The sequence below is a fragment of the Eutrigla gurnardus genome (genome assembly GCF_963514095.1).
Source record: "Eutrigla gurnardus genome assembly, chromosome: 8".
NCBI classification, from domain to species: Eukaryota; Metazoa; Chordata; class Actinopteri; order Perciformes; family Triglidae; genus Eutrigla; species Eutrigla gurnardus.
The window spans coordinates 19,050,018-19,077,397 of NC_139922.1; the positions used below are offsets into that span (position 1 = coordinate 19,050,018).

The 27,380-nt window shown below is 41.6% G+C and overlaps 2 protein-coding genes across 2 annotated transcripts in view; one reads left to right on the forward strand and one right to left on the reverse strand.

The window, feature by feature from the left end:
- Positions 1–3,349: 3,349 nt before the first annotated feature.
- gabrd (gamma-aminobutyric acid type A receptor subunit delta) lies at positions 3,350–22,081 on the reverse strand. The gene is made up of 9 exons (XM_084016325.1): positions 21,690–22,081; positions 11,837–11,952; positions 10,103–10,170; positions 8,514–8,734; positions 7,811–7,893; positions 7,098–7,235; positions 6,522–6,677; positions 5,643–5,854; positions 3,350–4,424 (listed from the first exon to the last, which is right to left on the reverse strand). The coding sequence occupies exons 1-9, from the start codon at positions 21,752–21,754 to the stop codon at positions 4,101–4,103; spliced, it is 1,383 nt and encodes a 460-aa protein (XP_083872451.1). The 5' UTR covers positions 21,755–22,081; the 3' UTR covers positions 3,350–4,100.
- A 2,896-nt stretch (positions 22,082–24,977) lies between these two features.
- Positions 24,978–27,380, forward strand: part of cfap74 (cilia and flagella associated protein 74) — a 39,717-nt gene continuing 37,314 nt past the window's right edge. The window contains exons 1-6 of the mRNA XM_084015314.1: positions 24,978–25,074; positions 25,575–25,664; positions 25,794–25,872; positions 26,115–26,279; positions 26,992–27,090; positions 27,194–27,298. Of these exons, the coding sequence (XP_083871440.1) occupies positions 25,580–25,664; positions 25,794–25,872; positions 26,115–26,279; positions 26,992–27,090; positions 27,194–27,298 (533 nt within the window). The 5' untranslated portion in view covers positions 24,978–25,074; positions 25,575–25,579. The remainder of the gene's footprint in view (positions 25,075–25,574; positions 25,665–25,793; positions 25,873–26,114; positions 26,280–26,991; positions 27,091–27,193; positions 27,299–27,380) is intronic.

Genomic DNA, 27,380 nt, shown 5'->3' on the forward strand with positions numbered 1-27,380 from the left:
CGTGCACCTCGGAGAACCTGTACAGAGGACAGTGTGGATATGTCTGAGCTGCCACTTTTAATGTATAAAAGGTGGTTTAAAACTCAAAATACAAGTGTTTCCAAGTGAGTTTAGGCGGATTAACGAGCCAGTGCATCCCTGGATTTTCCTTTTCCCTTAATTTACTATAAACCATTACTAGAGTGTTTGGTTCTGTTTGATACTGAACCATTGATGTTGGACAGATTTGCTTTTCAACAGATCATTATGCAAGATTGAAAGCTGATTTTTTTTCAAACCGGCCGTGAAAAACAGTAAACACTTATGTGACCGCTTGCATCGTTACACATCACGCAGTTGAGCTTTCATCAACTATCGCATGATGTCTGTGTGCACACAGGCTTCGCTTTCAATTAGTCAGCTTAGGAAAAATGCCTCTGATCTTTGGGGGAATTCAAAGCAAGCAGTGATTAGTAAGCAAGAGTTAGAGAAACTGATCTCTGTCAAAACTAAAGGACGCCAGGAGGCTTTGCATGAGTTTGCTCAAATCTGATCTCTGGATGTCTGTGGATTATTGCGATGGCTCGATTGTTGCCAGGGACTCTCTCTCTCTCTCTCTCCCTAGTTTCCTGACTGTATGTATGATTGCAAGATTGGATAATTTAGTGGAGAAAACAAAAGAAACATGTATTTTTTTTAATTTACTTGTATTTTTATTTTATTGATACGTTCAAGATCAAGATTTTTACTCATCACGTTATACACGTGATGAGTAAAAATCAAATGAAAATATACACCAGTCTGCATTACGTTCCCTTCAAAAATTTATGAATGTAATTTCTAGAAAGGGAGATACAAGGTGTTTACTGGACAGCAATGAAATGTTAAGTCATTAATAAAGGCTCACTGGGTTCTCACTGTCTAACAAGCAAAAGTTAATAATGCATCAGTACATTGAGAAGTCTTATTGACACCTGCCACATGGATTAAAAAAAAAAAACACAGAAATGTGTTGTTATTAATTGTTTATAGCTGGGCAATATATTATATGAAATAAATATAATATATTCATGGTCATGGTCTACCTGTCCATGCCTTGAACAGAATTCATGCAATATTTATGCATTCAGTACAGACCTACAGCATGAGCCGGACTCCTCGCTGAGGTCGGTTGAGATCACTCTCTTCGGTGTATTTCCTCAAAAGTTCACAGATGCTGTGAAGTAGAAAATGACAATACCCAAACAGTCACACACAGTGACCAGGCCTGTATCTCCCTGGTTTTGCCTTTTAAATGATAGCCACCTCCTCGACCCACTGGATGCGGAGACATGTCAAAGGTGTGTGTGTGTGTGTGTGTGTGTGTGGGTGTGACTGCTGTTCAAGTCCGCTGACCGTCAGTGAGTGTTACTATGTCTCAGTGTATGTGAGTGTCTCCGTCCCCTCGGTGCCAGTGTAGGAGATAAGGTTTCCTGCCCCCCACCCTTGCGCCCACATCTTCATAGCCATTCATCATGATGTCATCTCTCCTGGCCCAGAACAAAGTTATCTCCCTGGGAGAAGCTGGCCTGTTGCGCTCCCTGTTCAGAGAGCGCCGGGCCCTGCCCCGATCCCACCCATGCCTGTGCTGCTTGCCCTGATAACAGCGGCGCTCTCCGGTCTTCGCGCTCACAAAAACATGGAGCAACAAGAGGGCCTGGAGACGCCGTGGGGCCCTCTGAGCCGTCACTATGGGAGCGTGTGCTATCGTCGCTATGTCCGTCTGCTGTTTGATGCATCACAGTGTTTTACAGAGTTTATCAGAGCTTTGTTTGCCCAAAAGGTAAAGATACAAGCTGAGGAGTGACGCTGATTTTTGTGGACGGTAAAACCAAAACAACGAGCTGAAAGGCAGTAAAGACAGAAGAGTCAGGGGTGTGATTATGTGGTTATTAATAATTATGATTGTAAAATATTGATTATGGCTCGTGTTGGGGTTCTTCTTCAAAAACACTTACTGTCATACTTGTTTAAATTCTCATTCCATCCCAACAGCAATCAATAACTCAAATGCTCGGAGAAAACGGCTCTCAGGTATTCCTCCGGTGTTACCTTTAGCTTTAAGGTGGTTCAGACTGATCGGGTCTTCCAGGCGCAGTATTTGTTCTGTGTGGTGTGCATTGAAGCGAAGACGTGTCAGTGAGGCCGGATAATGTTTCACATTTTATCTTGAGGCATTATGACTCCAGTGTATGAACACACTGAGACAAGGAGAGGGATGTTGAGAGGAATTACAGAAAAAGTGTTTTAAGCTCAGACATAGTCTGGCTGTGAGCTGTCACATCGACACAATCTACTCCACACAGAGAGCTGGCGTGTATGAGCTTGAGCACTTAGTACACTGACTGTTTGTGGTAACTAGATATGGAACGTTATATCATATAAATAATGCAAAAATAAGGGAAAGATTTGCTTTACAATCAGTCTGAACATATTTTAGGAATGAGACACACAGGCTAGATTTCTATTCATTTTAGTATGAATATTCAGCCCAAGTTCATTCAGGAAAAGTGAACAATGTTGCAGTGATGAACTTCAGAACATAAAGTATTGATCCCTTTGTGTACGGAGGCAGAAATTATGAACATGTGCGGTGGAAAGAGGCTACATGTAGCATTATGTCATTATGAGGGATGCTGTAAACCAGCCATCTGTCCCTAACCTTAACTATACCATGCTGTAGTTGTCATGCACTGATGTTGGATAAATATATACTATATACTATATTGTGAATATTAATGTTCCCCAGTGATGAATCCTCATGTCTTTGGTGACACTCTGACCCCCTCGTAAACAGGAGCTATCTGACCTACAGTTTGCCATGAGGTTTATCTTCAGTCATCAGAGAATACATCTTCTACATTTTGGCTTCTGAAAAGAGAATAATTATATGCCGTGCGTATTTCTGGTGGATGTAGCTTTAGAGTCTCAAACTTTGTTTAACTTCTAATTACTTTGCTAACAATACTTCCTTAAACCTCAAAGAGGCCAGTGATTATCATAGAGGCGATACTGTGATGTTGAATCTAATATGGAAACTGGGTCATCCTTTGACTGGGAAGCAGCGGTGCTTTTCTCATCCCTAACTCAAAAATTACAAGTTCAGACAGACAAGAGACCAAAATTATTCATAAAGCACAATTCTTGACCCTTTTGTTAGTTGGACACACAAGTCAATTATTAATTTATTTTTGTTAGCATTTATTTTTTAAATAATATGTTTTGCATGGACACATTTTCATCTCCCAGAAGACAAATCAGCATTTAATTTTTCTTTTAATCACAAACCAGCAACCATTGGGATTCCAGGTTGGAGTGACCATTTGAAGGGAGAGAGAGAGAGAGAGAGAGAGAGAGAGAGAGAGAGAGAGAGAGAGACACTCACAGGTACTGTAGTGGATGAAGTCCTTTAATGGTGAGGAAACAGGCAGAACTGGCAGAAGGAGATAAGACACCCCAGACGGTGTCCTGAATTGAAAATGAATTGAAAAGAAAAACGGGTGGAGGGCCAAAGGAGGGAGAGGAAGAGAGAGGAAGGGCGGGGGCAATGGTGCGGGAAGAGGGCGAGTGAGTTATCAGCCATGCAGAACAGTAGAACACCTCATCTTGTTATCCTCTAAGTTCGGGCGGCGCTTTTTTCTTGCTTTTCCGAGATAACAGGCGCTTGGCTCCAGATTGTTGCTTTGAGTTAGTGAAAGCCAACTGTGCTTATTTGTGTTTACAAGATGTGCACTTTGTTGCTGTAGTGTCCCGAGTCGAGTTCGTATTACAGCATGATATGTGGAAATCTAGATTGTTGGCTAAAACTGCATTTACTGTGCATGTGAACCTTCAACAGGCAACATGGTCCTTCGCCTCGATCATTCCCGTATTTGTGTTTAAATATATGAAGTCCTGTTAACACTTTTATCCATTAATTACCATATTTCACAGGCCGTGTATTTATTTATTTTATTATATTACTGAGGCCTGCAGTGTATTTCAGCTGCACCGGTCTGCCAGCATTGAAGTGACGCATCTCCAGCAGTTCCTTATATACAGCTCTGGTTGGCAGCCGTTCACACAGACTGGTTGTCTCCTCCTCACATGGTGTAGGCCACCCAGTAGATCACGTTCACCACGGCGAAGGTGAAAGGGAACACGGCCCTGGCGTAGATGTCGATGGTGTCGGCGTCAATGGGCTTGCAGACGCACTTGGAACAGCACTTCTTCTCCTCCGTGCTCTCCTCCGTCTGCCTGGATCTCCTCCTCCTCGGCTCGGACTCCTCGCTGCCGCCCTCGCCGGGGATTTCGCTGCTGGAGCGCTGTGGTCGCCCATGGCGGTTGGAGATCATGACGCCCTGGTTCATGCCGGTGACCGACAGGGAAAACAGAACCATAGCCTGTTTGCCGTTCTTCACGATGGACTGTAGGGAGACAAAGAGAGGAGCGTCAGCATTCTCTGAGGCTTTAAGAGTTTTCAAATATCAGATTGATCAATCTGACAAAAGTGACGGTTAGCCCATCTTCCCCCTGGTGGACGAGGAAAAATGCAGGTTTTGCAATTTGAATATTGTGTCTCCAACTATATTCCTCATTAAAAATCCCAAGATGTTTTGATAATGATTATGAAATATGGTTAATTCAGTGGTGGACAAAGTTTCCAGATCCTTTACTGAAGTAAAAAAAATACTAATGCTGTAAAAGTACCTTCTTACAAGTAGAAGTCCTGCAATAAAAAAAAGGTAACAGAAAATGTACTTACTAATGCATTTATGTAAAAGCAGGATTCTACTGGTATATAGTGAGAAATTACAATTAGTGATATCTTCACGTTTGTTTTGTCGGACCAACAGCAACAATAAAATTTTAAAAATATTTAAAAAAAATACTTTAAAATGATTAGAATAAATAAAGGAACGTTTTTGTAAAAGATGAAAAGACTTTTAAAGACACATTGTTAATGTTCTCTTTTAAAAAAAATTGTACTTCAACAAGTAATAAAGCTGTCAGATAAATATAGTGGAGTAAAAAGCACAAGTGGCATGAAAAGAGAAGAGTCAAGTAAAGTACAAATACCTCAACATTGTATTGAGTAAATGTGGTTAGTTCTATTCCATCTCTGGGTTTATTATATCATTTTTTACAGTAACTGTAGTTTTATTCTGATGGAAAATCAACATTTTCAATCACGCCGAGATTCAATGTCACCCTCATCTTTTCATCTCTTCATCCTCATTTATCTTGTGGCTGCCAGCATATAAACAGCTTTTTGCTTACTATTCTTTTTATGAGATTTTATTGTTCAATTTCCCCCCCAAAAAAACACCATCAAGTCAGCGTGTCCCAATCTAAAGGCATGCCTCAGTAAGACGTATATCAACAGCAGAGCAATCGGACAATATAATGAGAATCACTTTCCCTCCCTGAAGGGAATCTTCTACTTCCCCATTATGCTCTACAGAGATTCTTTGTCTTGCTGAAGGTCAGTGGGATGGGTGCTTGTCAACATCAGAGTTTGAAGCCCGTCCCAGGTCTATGTTTGAAAGGCGTGCTCATTACTGGCAACACCCCCCCACCAGCCGCTCTAAAGCTCTACATTGTTCTCTGCTGATGGGAGAACACGACAGCGATGATTGTCTCACCTCGGAGCTGAGCTTGTTGGCCTTCACCTTGGCCTTCTCTTTGAGTCGGTAGTCAGCGTTGTAGTGAGCGAAGGCGTATTCGATGAGCGCCGCAAACACAAACACGTAACAGATCCAGAAGTAGACGTCCAACGCCTTGATGGCTGACGCCCGGGGCAGGGATGAGCGGGCGCTCACCATCAGCGTGGTCATGGTGAGAACGGTCGTGATCCCTGTGGAAGTTCAGGTTGGGGTTTAGCCGTGCTCGAACGCAGACTTCAGGATAAAAAGGCCACTTTTTCAACAAAACCTCTCATTACCGAACTAGTTTGCCATGAAATCCTAAAGTACAAACCATTTTGACTTCTGATGCCAATGCCAGGATGCACTTTACATTTGTAACTGTTAACAAAGTTATCCTCTATAGTTTGAGTTAAACTTTACAGCTGCTACCAAAATGACTTTAACGACTGTTAATCTTGGTAGCTAATTGCACTGGTAAGTGACCTGTCAATCACAAGGTAGCCACGCCCGAAAGCACAACCTTTTTTTTTATAAATTTCACTGTAAATGGGACCATAAATTACAAAATGAATATATATCTAAATATGTATTGAGGACACTTGAAAACAGCGATTGAGACCATTAACTTGTGTTTACAATTATTAATGAGATAATAAATCAAGTCAGAAGTAGGGACATTTTCTCATACAGTTCCATGCAATTGAACTTCTTTTTGCAATCAGTTAAAGTCACCCCCTAATGTCCAGTAGAGAGATTGCAAGTTTAAGGCTCTTGGCTTCACTTTTCAGATTCAGATGTTGCCGCCTGGATGAATTAACACCAACTTTAAGTTCCACCTTTAAATTAAAACAGACTGAGCCAAAAAATAATACCAACCTAAGGAAACTCGAGCAGGGACTGCTGATTGGCTGATCCAAAAGGACACCCAGGACATAGCAACCAGTAATATCGAAGGCATGTACGACTGGATGATGTAGACGCCTCGATTGCGCCTCAGCTCGAAGCGAAGGCTGAGCCTCGGAAATCGTCCCGCTGGGAAGCAGAAAACAGACACGCACGTTTAATTGCTTTACTGTTCATATAGAATGTCTATCTGCTCGCTTGTAACCCTGGTGGCAACGCTTCAAGATGCAAGTCATAAAAGAAGCGTTGCAAACTACATTTTCCCAGCAGCATCTCTTATCATCTCCATAACCTCCTGCCTGGCTCAGCAGCAAGCCTGACTTGATTCATTCCTTCTATGCATAGAATATAACTGCAGAATTGCCTCAAGTTCAAAAAAAAAGGAAAAAGAAAAGAAAGAACTTGCCAAAACCTGCTTCAAAAAGAATCTGAGTCTTCCAACACAAAGAGGCAAGCCAAATCCCCAAAACTCACCCACATGCAAGAGGCTTTCAAACAGCCTCTACTGGGGCAAACGTTGATAACAGGGAAAACAAGATGGTTGCTCACCAGATTTGAAGTTCATCATCTCAGTGACAAACCGATAGTCTGTGATGGTGAACTGGGAGAGCTCCAGTTTGTCCAGGCCGTGGATGTGTTTCTGACTATCCGACCAGTGGTACACAATGTCCTCTGAGGAGTAGCCATCTAGAATGGAGAAAGAAACAGACGGTATTTTATTAGTCCAACCTACAAAGACGTAGTAATGTGAGTGTATTGGTAGTACTGCGTAAAGCTCGAAAGATCTGTGAATGAAGCAAACGCTAAAGTGCCCTCAAACTCGCATTCTCTCTACTGGCCAGCAGGGGGCGACTCCTCTGGTTGCAAAAATAAGTCAGATTGTATAGAAATCTGTGAGAAAATGAAGTTACTTCTCACTTGACTAGTTTCAAGTCTTCTCCAATGCAGCATGATGTTAATTTTATAAATGATGGTCGAGTCAAATAAATAAGGTAAACGATAAAGCATGCTTTAGGGGCGCGGCTACCTTGTGATTGACAGGCTGCTACCACGGAGTTGTGTGTTTTCGTCTTACGGCTTTAAGCCTTTTACAGTGATTTGTTTTGGTCGCCTAAAATGTCTTATTTAGTGTTCAGTTTTACGCAGCTCTCCCCTCTTGTGACATTTTTGGCAATGGCCAAAATGGCGATCGACAAAACGGCGAACAAAACATCACAGTGACTACTTGTCTACTTGTCACTGTCATGTGAATCCCGACTTACAGCTTTCTAGATCCAGCATGCACTCCTGTTCATCCATGGGATACTTGGTCAGGTCCATGTCACACGCCACTGTGGAAGTGATCCTAGGAACAAAGCATCACAGTCGTAACGCCATAAACATTTCATCAGAGTTATGTCTAAAACATACGGGTTATATCTTTATGTTTCTTTCCTGTGATGCATGTTTCCGATTGTTAGCTGAGAACTGTGCCCGCTGATGATGAGAAGGAGCTCAATACTTTATTTGCTTTTTTTGCACAACTGTGGAGGTTCGGTTGAATGTGGCCGTTTTCATACAGCTCCTTTAATGCGTACTTCAAAACGTGCATACAAATATGTGAATGGAAACACGGCTATCCAGTTTCGCTCCTTTGATTACTCTACCTCCCCCATCTCCTTGCATCAGCCCTGTACAAGCACATCAGACAATATCAGAGGCTTTTTTTTTTAAGCCCGTGAACCACAGAGAAAAGCATTTACACTCAGATCATGGTATGGACCATGAAGGATTTTCCTTCCCAAAGACGAAAATGAAAAGATGTCTGTGAGCTCGAATGTCTGAAGTGTCTGAAGGATATGAGATGAAAACAAGCCTAGAAAATCTGAAGGACTTTCTCATATAAAGTAAAGGACAGCATCATAGAACCCCAATACATAATGTCCCACTGGTGGTGTTGTCTGACAAGAATCTGTCGGCTCATACCGGCTGCTGTATAGGATGACTCCGTTGGGCTGCAGGCGGATCAGCTTGTTCTCCACGGTGACATCGTGGAACCAGGCGGACTTGGCGTTGACGATGAAGGTGTCGGGTAGCCACAGCTTGTCCACGAATCGACTGTCCAACCCCAGCGTCTTGTTGGTGTGATTGTAGGACAGGCGGTCATCGTGCCAGCTCTGCCGCAGGAACACGGTCATGGTGTAATCCTGCCAAGAACATAAAGGCTGAGTCACAGGCATGGGGAGGCAAACTCAAAACGCTGGAGAAACACCTTGAATGCTATAGGGAAGAAAGGGGGGGACATTTTATTTCAAAACTCACTTTTTTGCTTAAAGTGGAACTCCGCCTGGTAAAACATGAAGATCAGTTTATGAGCAGTTCTACTTGAATGATGTCTTTTGTGGCTCTAGCTTCGACTATATATAAGAAGTGGATTTGAAGCCTCGAGTTATACATTTTAGCCATCGCCATCTTGTTTTTTGGAAGCAGAAGTGATATAACAGGGTGGATTTTTAATGAACTTTCATGAAGCGGAAACACACTGTGAAAGGATTAAAGTTGTAAGATCAGTGGTAGTGACCTGTCAGTCACAACGCAGCCACGCCCTGAAGCATACCCTGCTTTAACGTCCATTTTACTCTAAATGGGACCATCATTTACGAAATGAGCATCTATTATATAGAAGAAGACTTGTAACTCACGATTTAGAGCATAAACTCATGTTTACGATGTTTTCTGAGAAAATAAATCAAGTGAGAAATAGGGTCATTGTCAAGACTTCTATGCAACAAGAGACGTCGCCCTCTGTTGGCCATTAGAATTAATGTCAGCTTAAGGCACTTCCACATCGGCTTCGCTTTTCTAGTTTTTGTCAAATCAGAGGGGAAAATGCATTATGGGAAATGTAGGATTCAGTGTATTGGGGCTTGAATCATAAAAATGTCTGAATATCTCGGCATCTGCTGTGTCAGTTTTGACTACTTTCTTTTGAAAACTATCATAATTTCAACACCTTAACGGGAGCGTAAAGCTAAATTGTTGGAGTACCCTGTTGGATACTGCAGTGTGGGGGAAATACACTAGGTCTCATAATATCACCTCATTTAAAATGAATTGGTAGACCACCATTTTTTTAATCCAATTATGTATTTCTCTCTTTCTGATTATTTTCCCAGCTTGAATCACACTGTGCATTAAGTTGCAACTTAGAATATGTCATTAAAGGGTTTTTGTTGCCTGGTTCCAGAATTGAGCCTTTATAGGAACGTTGATTTTATAGCTTTGTAACTGTTGAAGCAAGAAAAAGATGTATTGGTCTGTGAAAGAATCAGGGCCACAGAGTGCATCTACTAGATGTGGTTCTTACGCTACAGAAATCCCTGAAAGTATCAAATTATCTCACAACTCAAGCCAATGTGTCACACATGTTCAAGCTGAGTACTTTCAAACCCTCAAGTAGGATAAATCAGGATTATGCAAATGGTAAAATCTTTGATCTGTGCCCCAAAAGTGAAGTTGAAGGATGGTAGAGAATGTGTGTGGCAAGGAAGGAGAGAAGTGAGCGTGTACTTTACCATGTTGGCTTCTGAAATGTGGTCGATGCTGGCCACTTCAATAGCCATGGACACGTTCACCGGTGGACCTGCGGGGGCAGAAGTGAGAAAAGAAAGCAAACCCACAAACACACACACACACACACAAACACACACACCACCCCTGCTCGTTCTGAACCCATCAATCCCTCCCCTTCAGCGCTCCTTCTCCCATCTGTTTCCCTCCCACCTACCGCCATCCTCCCACGCTCCTACAGAGCATAGAGATTAAACATTATCCAGTTTAACCACACTAAGTGGCACATCACATTGTGGGCATTCAGAAACAGTGCTGGGCTTTCATGGACTCGCACAGAGTGAGCTTCTGCCAGCATTCACACACACACACACACACACACACACACACACACACACACACACACACACACACACACACACACACACACACACACACACACACACACACACACACTTTGACTGTGACTCTGTGATCGGATGCTAGAGGGCAGAAACTACAGGGGAGCTCACTGATGCAGAGCAGAGAGGCTATTTATACTGAACATTAAGGAATCATACATAACCATTCCCCACCATTCAACACCATCCCATAACGATTTCTAGCAGATGATACTCTGTTCCGTCAGCCATACACTGGATGTATAGTGTGAGGTGATTTACAGTGGCAGGTTTATGGCATGCCAAGGTCAGCCTGTTTAGAGGGCGCCATGTGATGCAATGGCAAGCATGTTTTACGTCGTATCCTCCAGTGGTTCTGCACATGTCAATAATGCATTTGTAATACACACAGTGCAATACAATAGAACATTTGCCATTGAAGAGTCTACCATGTAATGTTAATGTGACATTCATTTTGTGTCATAAAACATCAATATAACATGAATATTACGCAAAAACGATGAGACTCACAAATGTGATCAGTGCCTTATGCCAATAACGTCCACAAATATGGTTTTCCATTTAGAAAAATCCAAAATACCATACATTTACAGTATTTTTGACATGTTTCAGTCTTGTGAATCACAAATATCATCACCTCACTCATGTGGATTCTCTTGATGTCATATTTGTGAGTATTGTCTCAATTTCAAGAACTGAAACATATTTATGAATCCCTTTTAAAGTTCTTTTAAGTTTCATAGTCATTTGATGATTCCGTGACACAAACGTAACTCCGCGCTGAACGGCTGTGGGATGTGATGTTGAATGAAGGGACTTAACACAATCACACACATGATTCCTCAGTGGTCACTAGCAGCCCTTCCTCTAGCTTTCCCCGCCACAGCGTCACATCAATGGGAATGCAGTCACCACACGATGTCTGTGTTATGATGGTCTGTGTGGGGGCGCGGGGCGACGGCGATGCTGCTGCTCCACATTTTCACCTTTGCTCGGCTGAGTTAAGCTGTGAGATTGAGAAATCTATCGCCGTGGTCATTGGATGTTTCACATCTTGCAGCCATTCTTAGCAAACTCTCTGCAGATTGTTTGCACTGCCTGTCTCCCTCAACATTTTTTTGTATATCCGTAACAAATGCTTCACCTAACTGAAGAGTCAAAGCAGGTATTTACATGAAATACAGTTTTGACCTCTCAGGATGATGGAATCGGACAGATGAAAATGATGTAACGCCCATGTTGCTGTAACCTGAGGGTTTGGGTGATGCTAAGGATGGCTGTAAATGCGAGGTGGGTGAAATGCAACCCAACGCCACGAGCAGCAGATCTCGTACTCACCTCCTATCCCAGGGCGAAAATTTCTGGCATAGCCCTTCATTAACTCATCCAGATTAGGTAACCAGGATATTTCAATGTCTGTACCTACATAGTCCCCAATGTCACTCAGCATGGCCCTAAAGGAGACAAACAGCAAACACAGCAGTCTTCAGCGGTCGTCCCAGCAACGCCGTGTGTTCACGGGGAAAAGTCTGGCAGAGCCTTAGTGATTACTGTTGGAAGAAAAGGCGTTAGACGTTGCTGTGATGAAAAGGGGTCAGGCACCTGCGTGACCTCATCTTAAAGGTTGAGTAGGTGATTCTATTCAGAAACACTTTCTGTTACATTTCTTGAAATCCTCGTAGCATACCGATAGCAATGAATAAATGAAATGCTCTGACATGAAAAACTTTTAAAAAATGTCATCTGCGGCCGTGTCAGGACTGTAAAAACCCCGTCCAATCAAAGAAGTCGGGCCAGAGAAAGTAATTGGACGTCCTGCCTGTCTGTCAATGATCTGGAGCACTCGTTTGGCGTTTTGGGGGAGTGTCTTTGACTAGAGGAACGAAGGGGGCGGGACTTTTTCAGTTTGGTGAGGCATTCAAAGTCAAAGCCTTTTATGTTGAATTATTACATTTTTAGAGCTGCATTATTGCCTTTTTACCATTTGGGGGCAGCAGAACTCACCGTTAACACAACAGTGACATATTGTCTCCGTGTAAAGACTTTTTAGTAAATTTGTTAGTTACATATCTGCACATCCAGCAGACAGAGAGCAACATCAGCATTCATTTGGGGTCGTGTTTCTGTCTTCATGACGGGTAGAAGTCAAGTATTCGCTCCTGAAGGGAATATCTTTCCAAGCTCGTTGCTAAGTGATAGTCTGCAGTGGGTTCGTCACCATCAGCAGCTCTTTTTACAAGATTAAGCTAAAGCATTAATATTAAATTTAAGAGCATGCACAGGGTTAAGAGGGTGATATAATTCATATAAAAGGGAAATAACAAAATGTAAGATTGAATGTGTTTTTATTTGTAGATTTTTAGAACACATGTGACACGACAACATGTTTTTATTCTTTGATTGTTGACGATTATTGTGATCATCAGGCAAATATTAAGTTAGAAGCAATGTTATATCATGGAAATGAGAAAATACAACATATGTATGTGTTTCTGCCATATACTGCAAATTCCTGAATTATTTATTATCGAGCTAGGAAATGACTTGTCATGTCTCTTAAGCAACAATAAGAAGAAATGTGTACATCTAAATATTTAAAGAGATTTAAGAGGGATGAAGCAGCCTCTTTGCTCTGTTTTATTTATGCCCTCTTTTTTTTATTGAGACTGTGTTTTAATTTATTTAATAAATGATACCAAGCGCTGTATTTTTATACATCCATAAATCATAGTAAGTGCAATGGATGTGCTCTCCAATAAATGTAATGAAAATGTTAAATTATGAATGATTATGTGTTGTGGATTTGTTTCATGGATTTGATTAAATGATACTGAATGTAAGACAAAATGCCAGCCATCAGCTGTATCCTCTCAAATACTTGTAATCTGTATTAAGCATATAAAAGGCACATTGGTTGAAGCCCGGTTGGCATATTTTCATTCATTTGTGTCTCCACCATGTGCGTTTGTCCACAAGGAGCCCGATCCGAATCTACCATTGTCAGGTTTCACACTGTTCAGACTGAACACCATGCTGTGCCTCAGGACATTTTTATTAAAGAAAAAGGTTCTCATTAGACTACAAATCCCCATTTAATAAGGCTTTTAAGTGAGCACCTTATTACATCGCCGTCTCGGCGGGCAGTGACGCATCGATTCAAGCAGTCCTTTTGCTCTTTTCATTCCTCTAGGCTGTCAAGAGGGGAATAAAAGTGAAATCAAAACTATTTTCTCTCATAAAACAAGGCCCCTGGAGCCCTCGGGGGCCGTTGGAGGGCCCGGGGTCTGTTCTGACAGACAACTGCCTGGGTGTTGGATTTAACAAGAGCAGCACAGCTCAGACACCACCAGGTGGCGGCTTTGCATCCTCAAACAGAGCCTGTGAACAGATGCAGATATAGAGTGTGTGTGGGCCTTCATGCATTTGAGCCAGGTCAGTTACACCATCATGAGAGACACTATGCTGTCAGGAGGCAAAGCTGTATCCATAGAGGTTTTCATGGAAGGGGTGGTACAAGAATCACATTTTAGAAGCTAAACTGCCATCTAGAGTTAAAAGAGCCGACTGACGTGCGACAAACAAATTGATTAAAATGAAAGGTTTCGCTGGCATTCAAAGACACAAAGGCTGGTGGCGGCGGCATCAACGGGGAGAATGACCGTATGGGGGCTAGATCGAATGCGTCATTATTGACCAACAATGAAAAGCCAATCAGTGACCTTTGAAATAAGGCTGGCATTTGAAGGAAAGTGGACTTCCTAGAGAGCAAAGCGTTACACCCACAGCCGCGTAAGTGTCCGCAGCAAAACAACATGCAACAATTAGCTGCTCCTCTACACAAATTGTTAAAAATAAAAAAAGACTATTTCTGCCACATCACTGACATTTCCCTAGAGACTCCATCTTGCAGTGGCAGATGTATTTTTAGTCTGGAAATCACTGTCATGTCTGAAAGAAATGGGAGCACTGAGAGAATTAATTAATCACTGTGTGACTCCTGCATTTCTCCACTAATTGGAACGTTCTAAATATGGATATGAAGAGCTTTTCCTTCAAGAAATACATTTACAGGCCAAGGTCAGGAGGGCCTCCTTGCACGGAGGGATGAGACTTTGTGTCTGCTAACGAATCTGACCAGAACTTCAGACTCATTCCCAGGAAGTTTACACTCCCCGACATTACCACGTTTCACACCATTATTCTAGGACGAGATGGTTTCACATGCATTTAATTATTATTATTATTATTTTTATCAAAACCAGCAAAATGGACATGTATTTAAGTTCTGACTCTGTAAACTAAAAATGTGAAAATATTCTTGATTTGCTGACCTGAATTTGCATTTTTACGCAGCTCCCCGATGGGAAAGAAATATGAATGTACATGCTGTTAAAACAGCTCTTCAACAGGGGGTTCGTGACCCCTAGGGGGTCCGCAGAGTTACTGCAGGGGGTCCCTGGAATGATTTAATCCCAAACTTTATTTCTTCCAAAAATGTAAATATGTCCCAAAATACACATGAACATGAATACAACCTATATTAAGCAAATATAAATCTCCCTATTTATTCACTGTTATGAGGTGAAATTGTGACGTAGAAATGCCAATATAGAATTAAAATATTATGTTCTGTAAATATATGAATCTTTCAACAATTATACATACATCATTGCAAAGTACTTTTATATCTGGCGTCTTTTATAGGCTGCACTACACGTTATCATTGGCCCGGTTTAATAAGTAACACAAAAATACCATATGTAATAGGGGGTCACTATAAGCCTTGGAGTCCTTAGCCTGAAAAACAGTGAACTGTGTTAAAAGACATGTGAGGGGTTGAGCGTGGAGATCCACTAAACATTCGCCACTCTATTTTCTCACCCCTCCATCCATGACAAACAGTGGAGAGAGGATATTTCCAGACGCTCCTCTTCCCTCCTGCATTTCACTTTCATCAGACGTGTCTCCCGAGGCCCTGGATCTGCACCCGTCTGTTTACGAGCTAACGTTAAACAGATGGGAAGAGGAAAGACAAGGAGCAGGAGCCCTCGCTCAAATTTATGGCGTCTCTTTGGGAACGCAATGTGCAGCACGCACTAACAAGCCTAATTACTTTTGTACACTGACACCGCTCGTTACCTGAGCACGAGCAGAGCACCCGTCCTCTGATCCACTCACTGTTTCATTTGCTTTATTGGCATCGATTTGAGACGACTCGCATTGCAAAATCCATTTGGATAAATCATAATGAAACATAAATAAGGAGCGCGTATCTACAGGCAGCTGCTTCATTTGTACGACTGAGTTTGTCCGTGTGTGTGTGTGTGTGTGTGTGTGTGTGTGTGTGTGTGTGTGTGTGTGTCTGCATTAACTGAAAGTTACAATAAATTATAGATTGCTTTTCATTCAGAAAACAGATCTTTTTATGCACTGCAGACGTACTCCACTTTTTAGAGATTTAAATATGGAATCAAAAGAAGGGACATACTTTCATATTTGATTGAATTAAATACTATTTATTATACTACATTCTCTCTTTCGCCATAGATTGAATGTGCTATAAGCTGCATGGAAAATGGGAAATGTTGTAAGGAGATGTGGGGGATTAGGACTTGGATAGAAGATTGAAATAAATGTGCTATAGGAAATATGTAATAGGTTTCAAAAATGTGTCAAAACTTCTTTCCATTCAAGTCGGATGGAATGAAGATATGTCAAGTAAACAAACAGCATCAGCAGATAAAGACCCTGAGGATGTCATCTGGGATATATTGGACATAGTCATTACAGGGAGTCTAATGAAAAGATTCTCTTGGTTGCATTATGGGAAAAGTAGGATCCAGCACTATTCGAGCTTGATCCATAAGTCGGGATATCAGTGTGTATTTATTTATTTTAAATATTTTAGTATAATAAATAGTATGCTGTTACTGGATGAAATTGTGATGTTATAACAGTTTAATGTTCTGCTTTTTCCTCCCTCAAAAAAGAGATTTTGAACTCTCAATGGTAATATCCTTAAAATAAAGGTTAAATAAGAATAACTAAATACAATCTGAACATCCTCCTTTCACAACATGATGGATCGACTCTCTTCTGGAATTGATGCTAAGCTTTTCCTTGTTTGTGAGGTGATTTGATTCGAGCTCTAAAAGAAGGACTTGGTGCCACACATCTTCTCTGTCTTACTTGTTGACTTCCTCTTCACTGTCACTTTTTCTAATGTTCTTTCCTCTTTCTGCAGGCAGGTCAGAGGTCAGCTATAGAACAGTAGCCGCGGGACCGTCTTGCTCAAGGACACTTCAGCACAGTTACAGGATAGTCTCCGTTCCTGACTGATAAATTCAGTGCAGGTTTCTCCTTGTCAGAGTGGAAAATGCTGCAGGGCTAAAGTTGAGGTCGGTGACTTTGCTCAAAGTTGATTTCAGAGGAAAAACTGAGCTTTTTCAAATTTGAATTATTACTTTCAGCATTGTGGTTATGGGATGAGCTGCAAATCATACAGAAAATATGTTTCACAGCACAAAAACATGGAGATAATATTAGTTAACAGAAGAGGTAACAGGTCCATTTGCTGCTAAGTGGCTGGTTTTTGGTTACTTGTGGTTACAATATGTTATTGAATTGTTGAAGGTCATTTATCAAGTTAAAGGATATCAAACTCCCCATCGTGCCATCTTCTTAAATGTGTGCATTTATGTGCTGCTCTTCTGTTTATATCATATTGTAAAGTGAACATATTTGTGTTTTTTCTGCTGTTGGGGACAGGGCACATGTGATGAGTTCTCCTTTATATTTCATATTATTCCTAAGCAGTGTTGCAGTGCTACACTCTTTAATGATTTGGTCTTTTTAATTGTATTAACAAATATTTTGGTATAAATGCGGTATCAGAGTCTTCACCAGGCTTACAGGAATTGCATTCTGATGGGAAAATACTGAATCTTTAATTATTTGTTATATTTCATCAAACTCTGACATATCTAATATACATTAAATGGTGGAATCAGCATATACGATGTCAATTATATTCATTAATGCCCCTCAAGTTGCTAAAAAACCTAAAATTGAGTCACTATTTCAGCCACAATAATTACTACAATGTTGTGACATTACCAACGCGGTGAAAACAAATATATGATTCCATTATTTACGTGTTATCTGTCGTATCTCCAATATGCCATTTGCAGATGGCTGTAAAATTCCCAAACAAATGAATTAATATGTATTTGATTATCCAAACGTGAATGCTTGTGAGCATATTCAACAGATTAGACAAGGGAATAATTGGAATAACATGTGCTGTGTCAAATTGAGTAGGAGGCTTTCAGCGATGGCACTGAAGTGTCCCCGCACCACCTCGCCCTGCTGCAAGAGCAGCGTCAGCCGGTCCATGCAGCCAGCAGAACATGAGCAAATCACTGTGTTATTGGGACATGTACTCTACGGACAGTAGGAGAGATTTATCCGCTGACTCAGCCTCTTATACAGATTGGTTAGGAGCACCGTGTCACTTGCTGTTTAAGGACAAGTGTGGCAGGCCAGAAAGATCACGAAACGTCGGGATTAAATCCTGCTGCATCGCATCTCGCTGCCAAATATGTCCACGTTTGCACATATACACAAAAAAAAGCATTTCTGCCCATATTGCAAATTGGTATCTACTTTTGGACTGGATGATAAAATATGCTGAAATTGATAGCGTTCAACAACTCCAGCTCCCATGCAGAGCTCCTATTGACCTGCAATCCTCCCACTTTCTGTGTCTTAGCCACAGCAGACTGAGAGATTTCTAGTTTGACTTCATTATATGTTGCCGAGAGAAACCAAGCACCTGGAATAACACCCTGTTTTTGTGTCAGCTAGTTTGAGGTCATTTGATTAAATGCTTATTTATTTAGAAACCGCTATTATAACCACTGTAGCTCATCTGATACTAATTGGTATCTATAATTTGGTTATTTTCAGTTTTGCTGTCAGCAAATGTATATTATATATTATGTATATTATAATTATAAATACTGTATTGCAAGGGAGGGATGGTCAAAGTAGTGAGCTAGTTAGAGAAAAAGGTGCAGTTGGCAGTTTGTTCTTGCTCGAAGCATGATTTATTCTACCAATAGGCCATTTTCAAAGCTGACATTATACTAAGCAGTTCTGCATTGTACCTATTGTACCTTTGCATAACAAATACTCTATATACACTGTTGCACATAAAGTTGGAATATTTTGTTTTCAGACACAATCCTCTATTTATTCCTATTTAAATGTATCGTCAATTTTGACCAGGTGCAATGATTTCATTATGTGTCACAATCACCCTGGTGAAATTAATTCATGCATAACATCTGTTTGGTGCTATAAAAAAACATTTGCAAATTATTCCAACTTTATCGATGACCCTTTATATGCTGTGTTAATGCTCTGAATGTTGTATAATACCACACATTTGGCGGTTCAATTCCTGCACTGAGTGTCCGCCTGTTGAAGTGTCCCAAATGCTCCCCAGCTGCTTCACAGCGGAGCCACTTCTCCTAAAAAGGCTTAGCATAGTTAAATGCTGAGGTCATATTTCATGTATACACCTGTAAGTATATAACAATTATAATGAATTGATTCTTAAGAACCTTTAATATCATTGGTTAAAGTGGTGCTTTCTTGCCAAACAGGTCAAGCTGTCTGTCTTGAAAAAGATCTGCTGATATGGAAGGTTGATGTTTTTCTATATTTACATATATCTATAACAAAATCCCATCATTTGTCCAAAATCTCCCCCTATTCACTATATAGTGCATCAAATTCAAAGTTCATTAGAAGAATACATTATAGTGCCCTCAAAAGTTTGTGCAATGAAACAACAAAAGTGGCGTCTGAGACAATGTGCAGAACTTTCTGCTAACAATTCTACAATTCAATGCATTATATTGTTTATATGGACCTATAACATCACCTCGCGTGAGCATTGCATAATGACGTGGATGGGTTTACATTGTGGTTAATTAAAAGCCTTCACGTGTGTCTCATAAAGATGGCGAAGGGCTCATTGTGGGCGGGTTTCCGAGGGTCAGAACAAAGCGTTGTTATTTGACACCCTACAGTAAAATATTGAGTGTTTAATATAAAGTAAGCAAATATGTAATTTCAGAAAAGGCATTAAACAAACAATGTATTCATCTCAGCCCATTGGTACCTACTGAAGATATAACTAACTCTTCAAGGTCAACAATAGGTTGCTTGAATAAAAAAAAAGGCTAAGGCATTTCCTAAAAGAGGTGGCCATTGTAGTTTTTAGCAAACATGATTGAAACAGAGGTAAATAATGCATTTGATGGGGACTAAGTTCAGCCGTACAGCTGCTACTGTAAGTAGTTACAACATCTTGCTGTTGATATATTGAGATTTTGGTCTTTTCAAAGGATTCGTTGTCAATAGGGAAAATATAGAAGATCATCATCCCTATCTTAACAATCCAACTAAACCTGCCACCAAAAACTTCACTCAACTACTAAGGCTCTTCGCTCTCTCTGCTGCAGATATTACACTATTAGATGTTTGGGGAAGTTAAGGGTGACGGAAAGAATCGAGGAAATCGAGTCCCTGCACCCAGGAACATTTAACTGGAGCATTATCTAGTGTGACAACTCTATTTATCGCCGCCTTTTATGCTTGTCTGTCCTGCACCTAGCATTTATCGTCGGGTCGTGCGTGCTTCTGTGAATACTTTTCCGTGAAGTGAAGGGTGACACTTCAGCTGGAAAGATAAAAGCTGTGAAATCTACGCCACGGCAAAAGTGGCGAGGCGTAACTAAGCTCAGCTAAAAAAGAGAACTGGAGTAGTTCTGTTCGGAGCTGGGAGACAAGGAAGGAAGCAGTTTGCAACTTTCAACCACCGAAGGCAAAACAGCAATGTGTGTGTGTGTGTGTGTGTGTGTGTGTGTGTGTGTGTGTGTGTGTGTGTGTGTGTGTGTGAGGGCGCTAACACGTAATGAGGTGCAAGAAAAAGCCTACACTGCATTGTACTGAGAACAAAATAATAATAACAGCAGTGACTAGAGGCAGGAAAATCCAATTACAACAGCTATTACTCCCTCTGCTGGTGGACAGCCAAGAGGGACAATAGAAGTGTTTCGCCCAAATTTCATCCAAAGCTGAAGTAGCTTCACCCTTTGACCTTTTCAGCGGAGGCACTTGCCAGAATACGGGGCTTCGGGGAAATCGGGAGGCTCAGCATGCAGCTTAAGGACGAGAGCATGAGAGCGTTTGAAACTGCACCGAGATGAAGGTATAATTCGAAATAAAGTTAAAGCACTGAAACTCACCATCTGCTTTGGAAACACTTGCTTTACCCCGCTGACAAGAGCAGCCTGTTTTGTATTCAAGACAGCTGTTCAAGAAGGTCATTTATTATATTATTTATATCAATATTGACAATCGGAGGTCACGGTTGGATTCAATTCTCTTTTTCATTTTACCCACAATTCTCACCTCACTCGAAGTCCACTATTGGATGTGATGGAGTCGTTCTCCTCATTTTATGAGCACTAAACAGGAGGTGGCGTATGTGTGATGGCATCTGTTTGACCCCCTCCCTTTCCTTAAACTCTCCAAACTGGGCTTCTATCCGTGTTTATATAGCAGAGGGGCTGCTCTGTTTAGATATACAGTACTGGTCGTCCTATAAAGGCCACGTGCATCACGGTGACATCTGACCCTGATCCAGCAGGCCTGCCTGGAGGCGGGTGACGTTGCACACCCACTCTCACCTCACCTCGCATTCATCTCCATGAAAGGCAACATATATCTATGCATATGCATTATGCAAATAGTGTCATCAGGTCCTCCATGTGCCCGGAGGTGAAGCAGAGGAGAGAGCAGACTTCAGGTTGAGGGTGTGGAAGGTGTGTAGAGGGCAAAGCCACATGAATACAACTCACTCAGCTGTACTTATCTGTACATTAATATGAATACGTGGGAGACTAGCGAGGGGGATCAACTGGCAGTATTTTAGCTTTAATTCATGCTTTAAATTTTTAAAGTAGGCTATAATAAGTGGTGGTAATGGTTGTTTATTGGTTTAGGTATTTTAGTGCTGTCATCATAAATTCTAGCTCTTTTGGTCAGACTTAATATTAAGGCTTTATCCAACTTTTCATCCACCATTGCAAGAGGTAAAAGGTAAAGCTGATCTCACCAGGTGAAAATATCCCCTCCGACGAAGAGCAGGGCGAGACTCGCCAGGAAAGTTGAGATCTCCATACCGCGCGCTTTGAGAGAAAGAATTCAGGAGGGGAAAAAAAAAGGAAATAAAAGTTTCCCGGAATGAAAAAATCGACGACCAAAGAAGCCACGGAGTTTTATTTCGGCGCACTCTCCTCGCGATCCGGCGCTGCCGAGAAGGAAGTAAAGTGTGGTGCTGACGCTGCTGGAGGTGATGGAGATGGAGATGGAGATGGTGGCCCCATGGTCATGTCCCCAATTCCTCCGCGTCCAGGAGCGCACGAGCAGAGCGCACCGAGGCAAAGTACCGGTCCGACCGCAACAACCAGCCGATCCGAAGCTGCTGCCGCCGTCTATCCTCCGGCGACAGAGAGACAGAGAGAGAGAGTGAGAGAGAGAGAGAGAGAGAGAGAGAGAGAGAGAGAGAGAGAGAGAGAGAGAGAGAGAGAGAGGGAGAGAGAGAGAGGGAGAGTCAGTAATCTGTCAATTTCCTCGTCGCTCTAAACGTCAGATTCAATCTGGCCTGGGAAGGGATGTGAGTGAGGGAGGGGGGGCGGGGACGGGGATGGGGGGGCATGTCACGAACATAGGACATTCTATTATGTAATGTTGAACACATTAGAAAGCACATCCATTAGATAATTACTGTCTCAAATAAAGTCGATGGTCCACTCTGGGGGAAGTGGACAAACAGGGGCCCAAGTGGGTATAGGGGGCTTGACTTGGTCTGGGTGACCTTCCCACGCAAAAATCATTCTAGTGTTTTAACTGTTTCAGACTAAAGTGGGGGAAACAGTTAAATTCCCACAAAACGTTTCGGTTATTCTATGTGATCGTCTGATAACCACCGTAATAACACATTTTTCACGTTTCACGCCTCCCCTGAAACATCTCAGAGCCTCCCCTGGAACATCTCAGAGCCTCCCCTGGAACAGCCTCCCACTTTGGATGTGTCAGCTGTCGGGATAATTGGAGCCGAGTGGTGAAAATTAAACAATTCCATGTGGGACTCTGGAACAGCCGACTGGCCCAAGTTCCCTTTGGTCAGCAGAATAATGTGAGGAATGGAGAAGTATGATAGCAGATAGCTCAACACCTCCAACCCAGGCTGTTATATAATTCTCTTCTAATGCACGTGTAGGTCTGAATGTTTCTCCTATCAGGCTCTTATTACTGTGGCACGGAGGTTATAACACTTCATGTCAGGGACCAAGACGCTCTGAAGAAGTATAGTCTCTACAGTGGCGATTCAATACATCACAAATACAATAAGACCACTGACACAGAAGACAAATGACGGGGACACCACAGTGCCCAATATAGGGGTTAAGGTCCCGAACACAATCCATCCATCCTTCTTTATTACACGTCATTCCACATCTCTCACCCCCATCGTTTCCTCTTCTCTTTACGTTTAAGCACTGACTGGAGGCATAACAGTCCTCTATAAAGAAGAACACAAACCATCATTCACATAAAATCTTCAATGTGCATTAGAGACACAATATATACATACATTTATTTTAGCAGTATCAACATTAACAGTATAATAAGGTGATTCAATAATACAATTTAAGGTAAATTATATGATAAATACAAATGTATTTCTTCAATTCTGTATTGCACTTTCAGGCTGCTAATTATGCAAACAATTAATTGACAATTAGTTGCACTCGGATGTGCCTCATTTTAAACTTGCTAATACTTCCTCTTGTCAGTTTGTTCCATCTGTGTTCATGTTGTCAAGATTCTTCCTTGACATTTAATATCTTGGTGTTGCGGCTGCAGCTGGGGCTGTGATGATTTCTGTTGATTGACTCCGTTCGCTTCTTTATGACCAACCTTTGTGACTACAGTGTGATTTATGTTGAGGTCCTTTGAGGTTTACACATTACTTTGTCCACACAGTTTAATAAGGTCACCACAGAAAACAAACTTGACAGATATTAAGATTGATTGTAAGGGGGGGTAAAGTTATAAAGACATCTCACTCCCCACGTGAATTAGTCTATGAATTTTCCGAGGGATTTATTATATTATAGAGATATTACATCCCAGAGGTATATCATTAAAGCATTTAATCACCTTTTAGTTTGATTAAAAAAAAAAAAATAGGATAGTAAATGTGTTCTCTATTTTGTCAAACTGGGCAGGCTTTTATTTTCTCCTCATTAAAAGTAACCTCTTTTATGTGCTGTGGGGAGAATGCATAGTGGCAGCAGTGCACCTGCCCTGGTTTCTGCTACCTCGCTCTGGGGAGCCGAGGCAGGCCTGGAGTCAGTGGCTCTGGATTCAAACCCCCGTCTCTCCTTCCCACCGGACCATTCCGCTTGGATTTTCACAGCTTTTTTTGATATGAAGACACCATACACACTGCAATGGATTGTATACTCTGTGTCTGTCAGACACAAACTATTTCTTATTCCTTTTATTGCTCTCATGTATTCTCTTTCTCCGTCTCTCTTTGCTTTCCTCCTGTTGATCCATCCTTCGTGTCGGCTGGAGTCTTTGTTTCCCTCGCAGTTACTTTGCTTTGCCTTTATCTCGCCAAACAAAACATGCCCTTTATCCTATCACACGCACACACACACACAAACACACACATACATACATACACACGCACACTCATGCTATTTATCTATTCAGTCTCCCATGGTGATCCAACCTGTGGAACACACAATTTTCTATATGTTCTACAGTAGGAAACTCACTTCTGTCCTTCCTCTTCTTCTGCATTCCTCTTCAACATGATGGTGAATTGAAATTGAGCTTTATTGTGTAAGATAAAATAGAATCCTTCTGGTGCCAGTGCATTGCCGATGAACTAATGAACGTCTTTTCCCAGTGGAGATCAGATAGGGCCATACGGTGGTTTGTCTTGCATGCTTGACAAAAGATGTTGCATAACTCACAGATGAATCATTCTTCTTTCGGGAACCAGCTGAGATATGTCCTGCTGAGTCTGGCTTGAATGGTATTAATCAGATGAAATAAGTCAGTGTTGGTGACGGAAATAATATTGAAAGGTAGCAGCGGTCAGAAAGTCATGTAAGGTCACTGGTATTGTGTGTAAAACAAATTCCATATCATTCAATGTTAAAAAATAATGTTAAAACAATGTGAATGTATTGTTCATGGATCAAATGTCATTGCAGCTCGTGAGCTATTGTGTTATTACTTTTCCACCAGCAGGTTTCCGTTGGAGGTTCAGATGACAGACGTCTCGCGGGGCTTCCAGGCCTCGCCCCCTCGCGTGCCGTCTCCCTGGAAACACTAACAGGGCGGATAAACTTTTACCGTGAGAAAAAGTCATTTTGAGAAGATAAATTACCAAGAGTAGGAACGCCTAACCACGCGAGGTAAAGACTCATGTGAGTTCAGTTAAATTGTAAATTAAAAATTTCGTACAGCCTAAATTCGTCATTAATTGTGCGTTAACGTAGCCAGTCGACAAGCTTTCGAGGTTTCCATTTTAAGCTAGCAACTATCGAGAAACGACACGCCAAATTCCATCCAAGAAACTGGTTATTGAATATTTCCTTGCTCGGGGGCAATGGTTTACAGCTAAAAAATACGCCTTAACATACGGTGCAGTTCACTTAAGAGTTTATCTTGGAAACGGCGTACGTATAACCTTTTCAAAAGGACTTAATTCAAACCAGTGGCCGCAGTTTTGACGTGAGCTTACGTTAACGCTAACGCGAACTACGCAAGGATGGACTTCTGATAAGTAACGTCATGTCTGCTGAATGAAAGAAGTCAAATCAGTTAGCTACGCCGGGTAGGTTTGCTAGCTTGGGGGATATGTTGAAGCTATAGGTCTGTCTGCTAACATGAACCTTTCTTATTCATAAATCAGGTGAAATGGACAGGGAGAGATCATTTGACCTGACCTCAGACAGGTGTGGACTGCTCGGTGTCCACCTCAGCAGTGATGAGGACAGTGATGGTGAGTGAGCCCTTGTAGTCTGTACTTGTAAGACATCTTCACCACATACATGCATATAGCTGTCTATTTTACCTCTGTTTTAAGAGAGTGGGATATCCTCAGTCCTCACTTAATATATTTATCTTTCAGATGATCCAGGTCAGGAGACATTTAAAGATGAGGAGTCAGCCCTTCCTCCTGATTTAAAGTGGTTAGAAGAGTTGTATGAGTGAGTGTCTCTTTTCTTTCAGTGACTCATATCATATATTGTCTATTAATCCGTAATCCTGTTATCTCCCTCTCGGTATTTAGAACATCAAGTTAATGTGATTGTTGTCTATGATCATTTTGATAGCTCACTTTTGTCCTTTTTTCCAGAATTAATTATTCTATTTACATTGTAAAACCTCAGCACAAACGCATTGTACGTACATAATGCACCTTTAGATGTCATTTTCCATCTGCCCGTAGCGAGGACGATGGTGATGCAGACAGCGATGGTGACCTTGTGGTTGGCGCTGTCGGTGGTAAGAAGCAGAGTTATGCCGAGACAGCACGGATGTTCAAGCTGAGACGAAACCTGGACCAGCTGGACTGCTTTCACCGACAGAAGGAGCACGACGTGCAGAAAGCCAGGTCTGGAGCTGGCAATCAACAGACCTCTAGAGCCACAGTAGCACTAAGAAAAAAAGTGTTATTCCACTTTCCTAGGTCTTTCCCATCTTGCCCTCTTCACACAAAGCCCATCATTTCTATACCAATTGATTCAGCTATTTGCGGGAAATCATTTTGGCTGAAGAGAGAACATTTTCCCATAATGTCCTCTCTTCCCACTTTTCTCCCCCCCTTTTATTTGTCTGCACTGCGAGCCATTAAGCACCCGATGAACTGTGATGCGGTCCCCAGCGAAAAATGGCTGTTATTTTTCCTTTAGCACAAAACATCGAAGGTCAGAGTGGAGCTCTATTGCGCTCTGATCAAACACGAGTTTAATGGAATCCAAGCACACCTGGCTTTTAACCAATCTGCAGCTTTTTCTGTACCACGTGCTATTTTTTTATGACAGTACCCCCGGTCACAGATTGTTCATTGAACCACAAAAAAACAAACAAAACAAACATTGAGCAATTCAAAGCTGTTAGCCACTCTCAGCTTTTCGATATTTTCATTAGATTACCTTGTTTACTGACAGAATTACCTTCCTTTTATTGTGATGGTCACAAGGAAATCCATTAGCCTGGTGCTTTGGGTACATTGCACTTTAACAGCCACGAACATGTTCTTTCTGACTGGCTTTGATCTGGGATGTGAACTTGTCTGTGTTATTTTGTGTTTCTTTTTTTCCCAGAGAAGAGCTTAAACTTTGTCGCCAAAATGTTGGAAATTTGGTGGAGCAGAGGGATAACTTGGAGAAAGAGATGGAGCAGCAGAAAGCAGCCGACAACGGGTTAGTTTTCACAATGAACAAAGATTCACTGGCCTGTACTTAATATCCATAAGTGAGATGTTTTCTGCTTTGTATTCTGCTGTTTGTTTATTTTATTCTGCAGTGTGGCAGTGTTTCGCTTGCGAGTCCAACATAAGCATCTGTGCCAAAAGCTGCGGAGTGAAGAGGTGCTGAAGGGCCACATCAACACTGAGCTGAAGCAACTTGAGTGAGTCTGTGAGGCAAATGGCTTTATGAAAACTATATGAAACTACACCAACATTTCAACGGTACCTAAAGCAACAGGCCCA

Excerpts from the sequence above, each read along its gene's own strand:
- gabrd (XM_084016325.1), bottom strand. The coding sequence starts at position 21,754 with ATGGAGATCTCAACTTTCCTGGCGAGTCTCGCCCTGCTCTTCGTCGGA. Across the intron at positions 10,171-11,836 it reads TTTTCGCCCTGGGATAGGAG|GTCCACCGGTGAACGTGTCC; the intron begins GTGAGTACGAGA and ends CTGCCCCCGCAG. Across the intron at positions 7,236-7,810 it reads CATGCTGGATCTAGAAAGCT|ATGGCTACTCCTCAGAGGAC; the intron begins GTAAGTCGGGAT and ends TCTCCATTCTAG.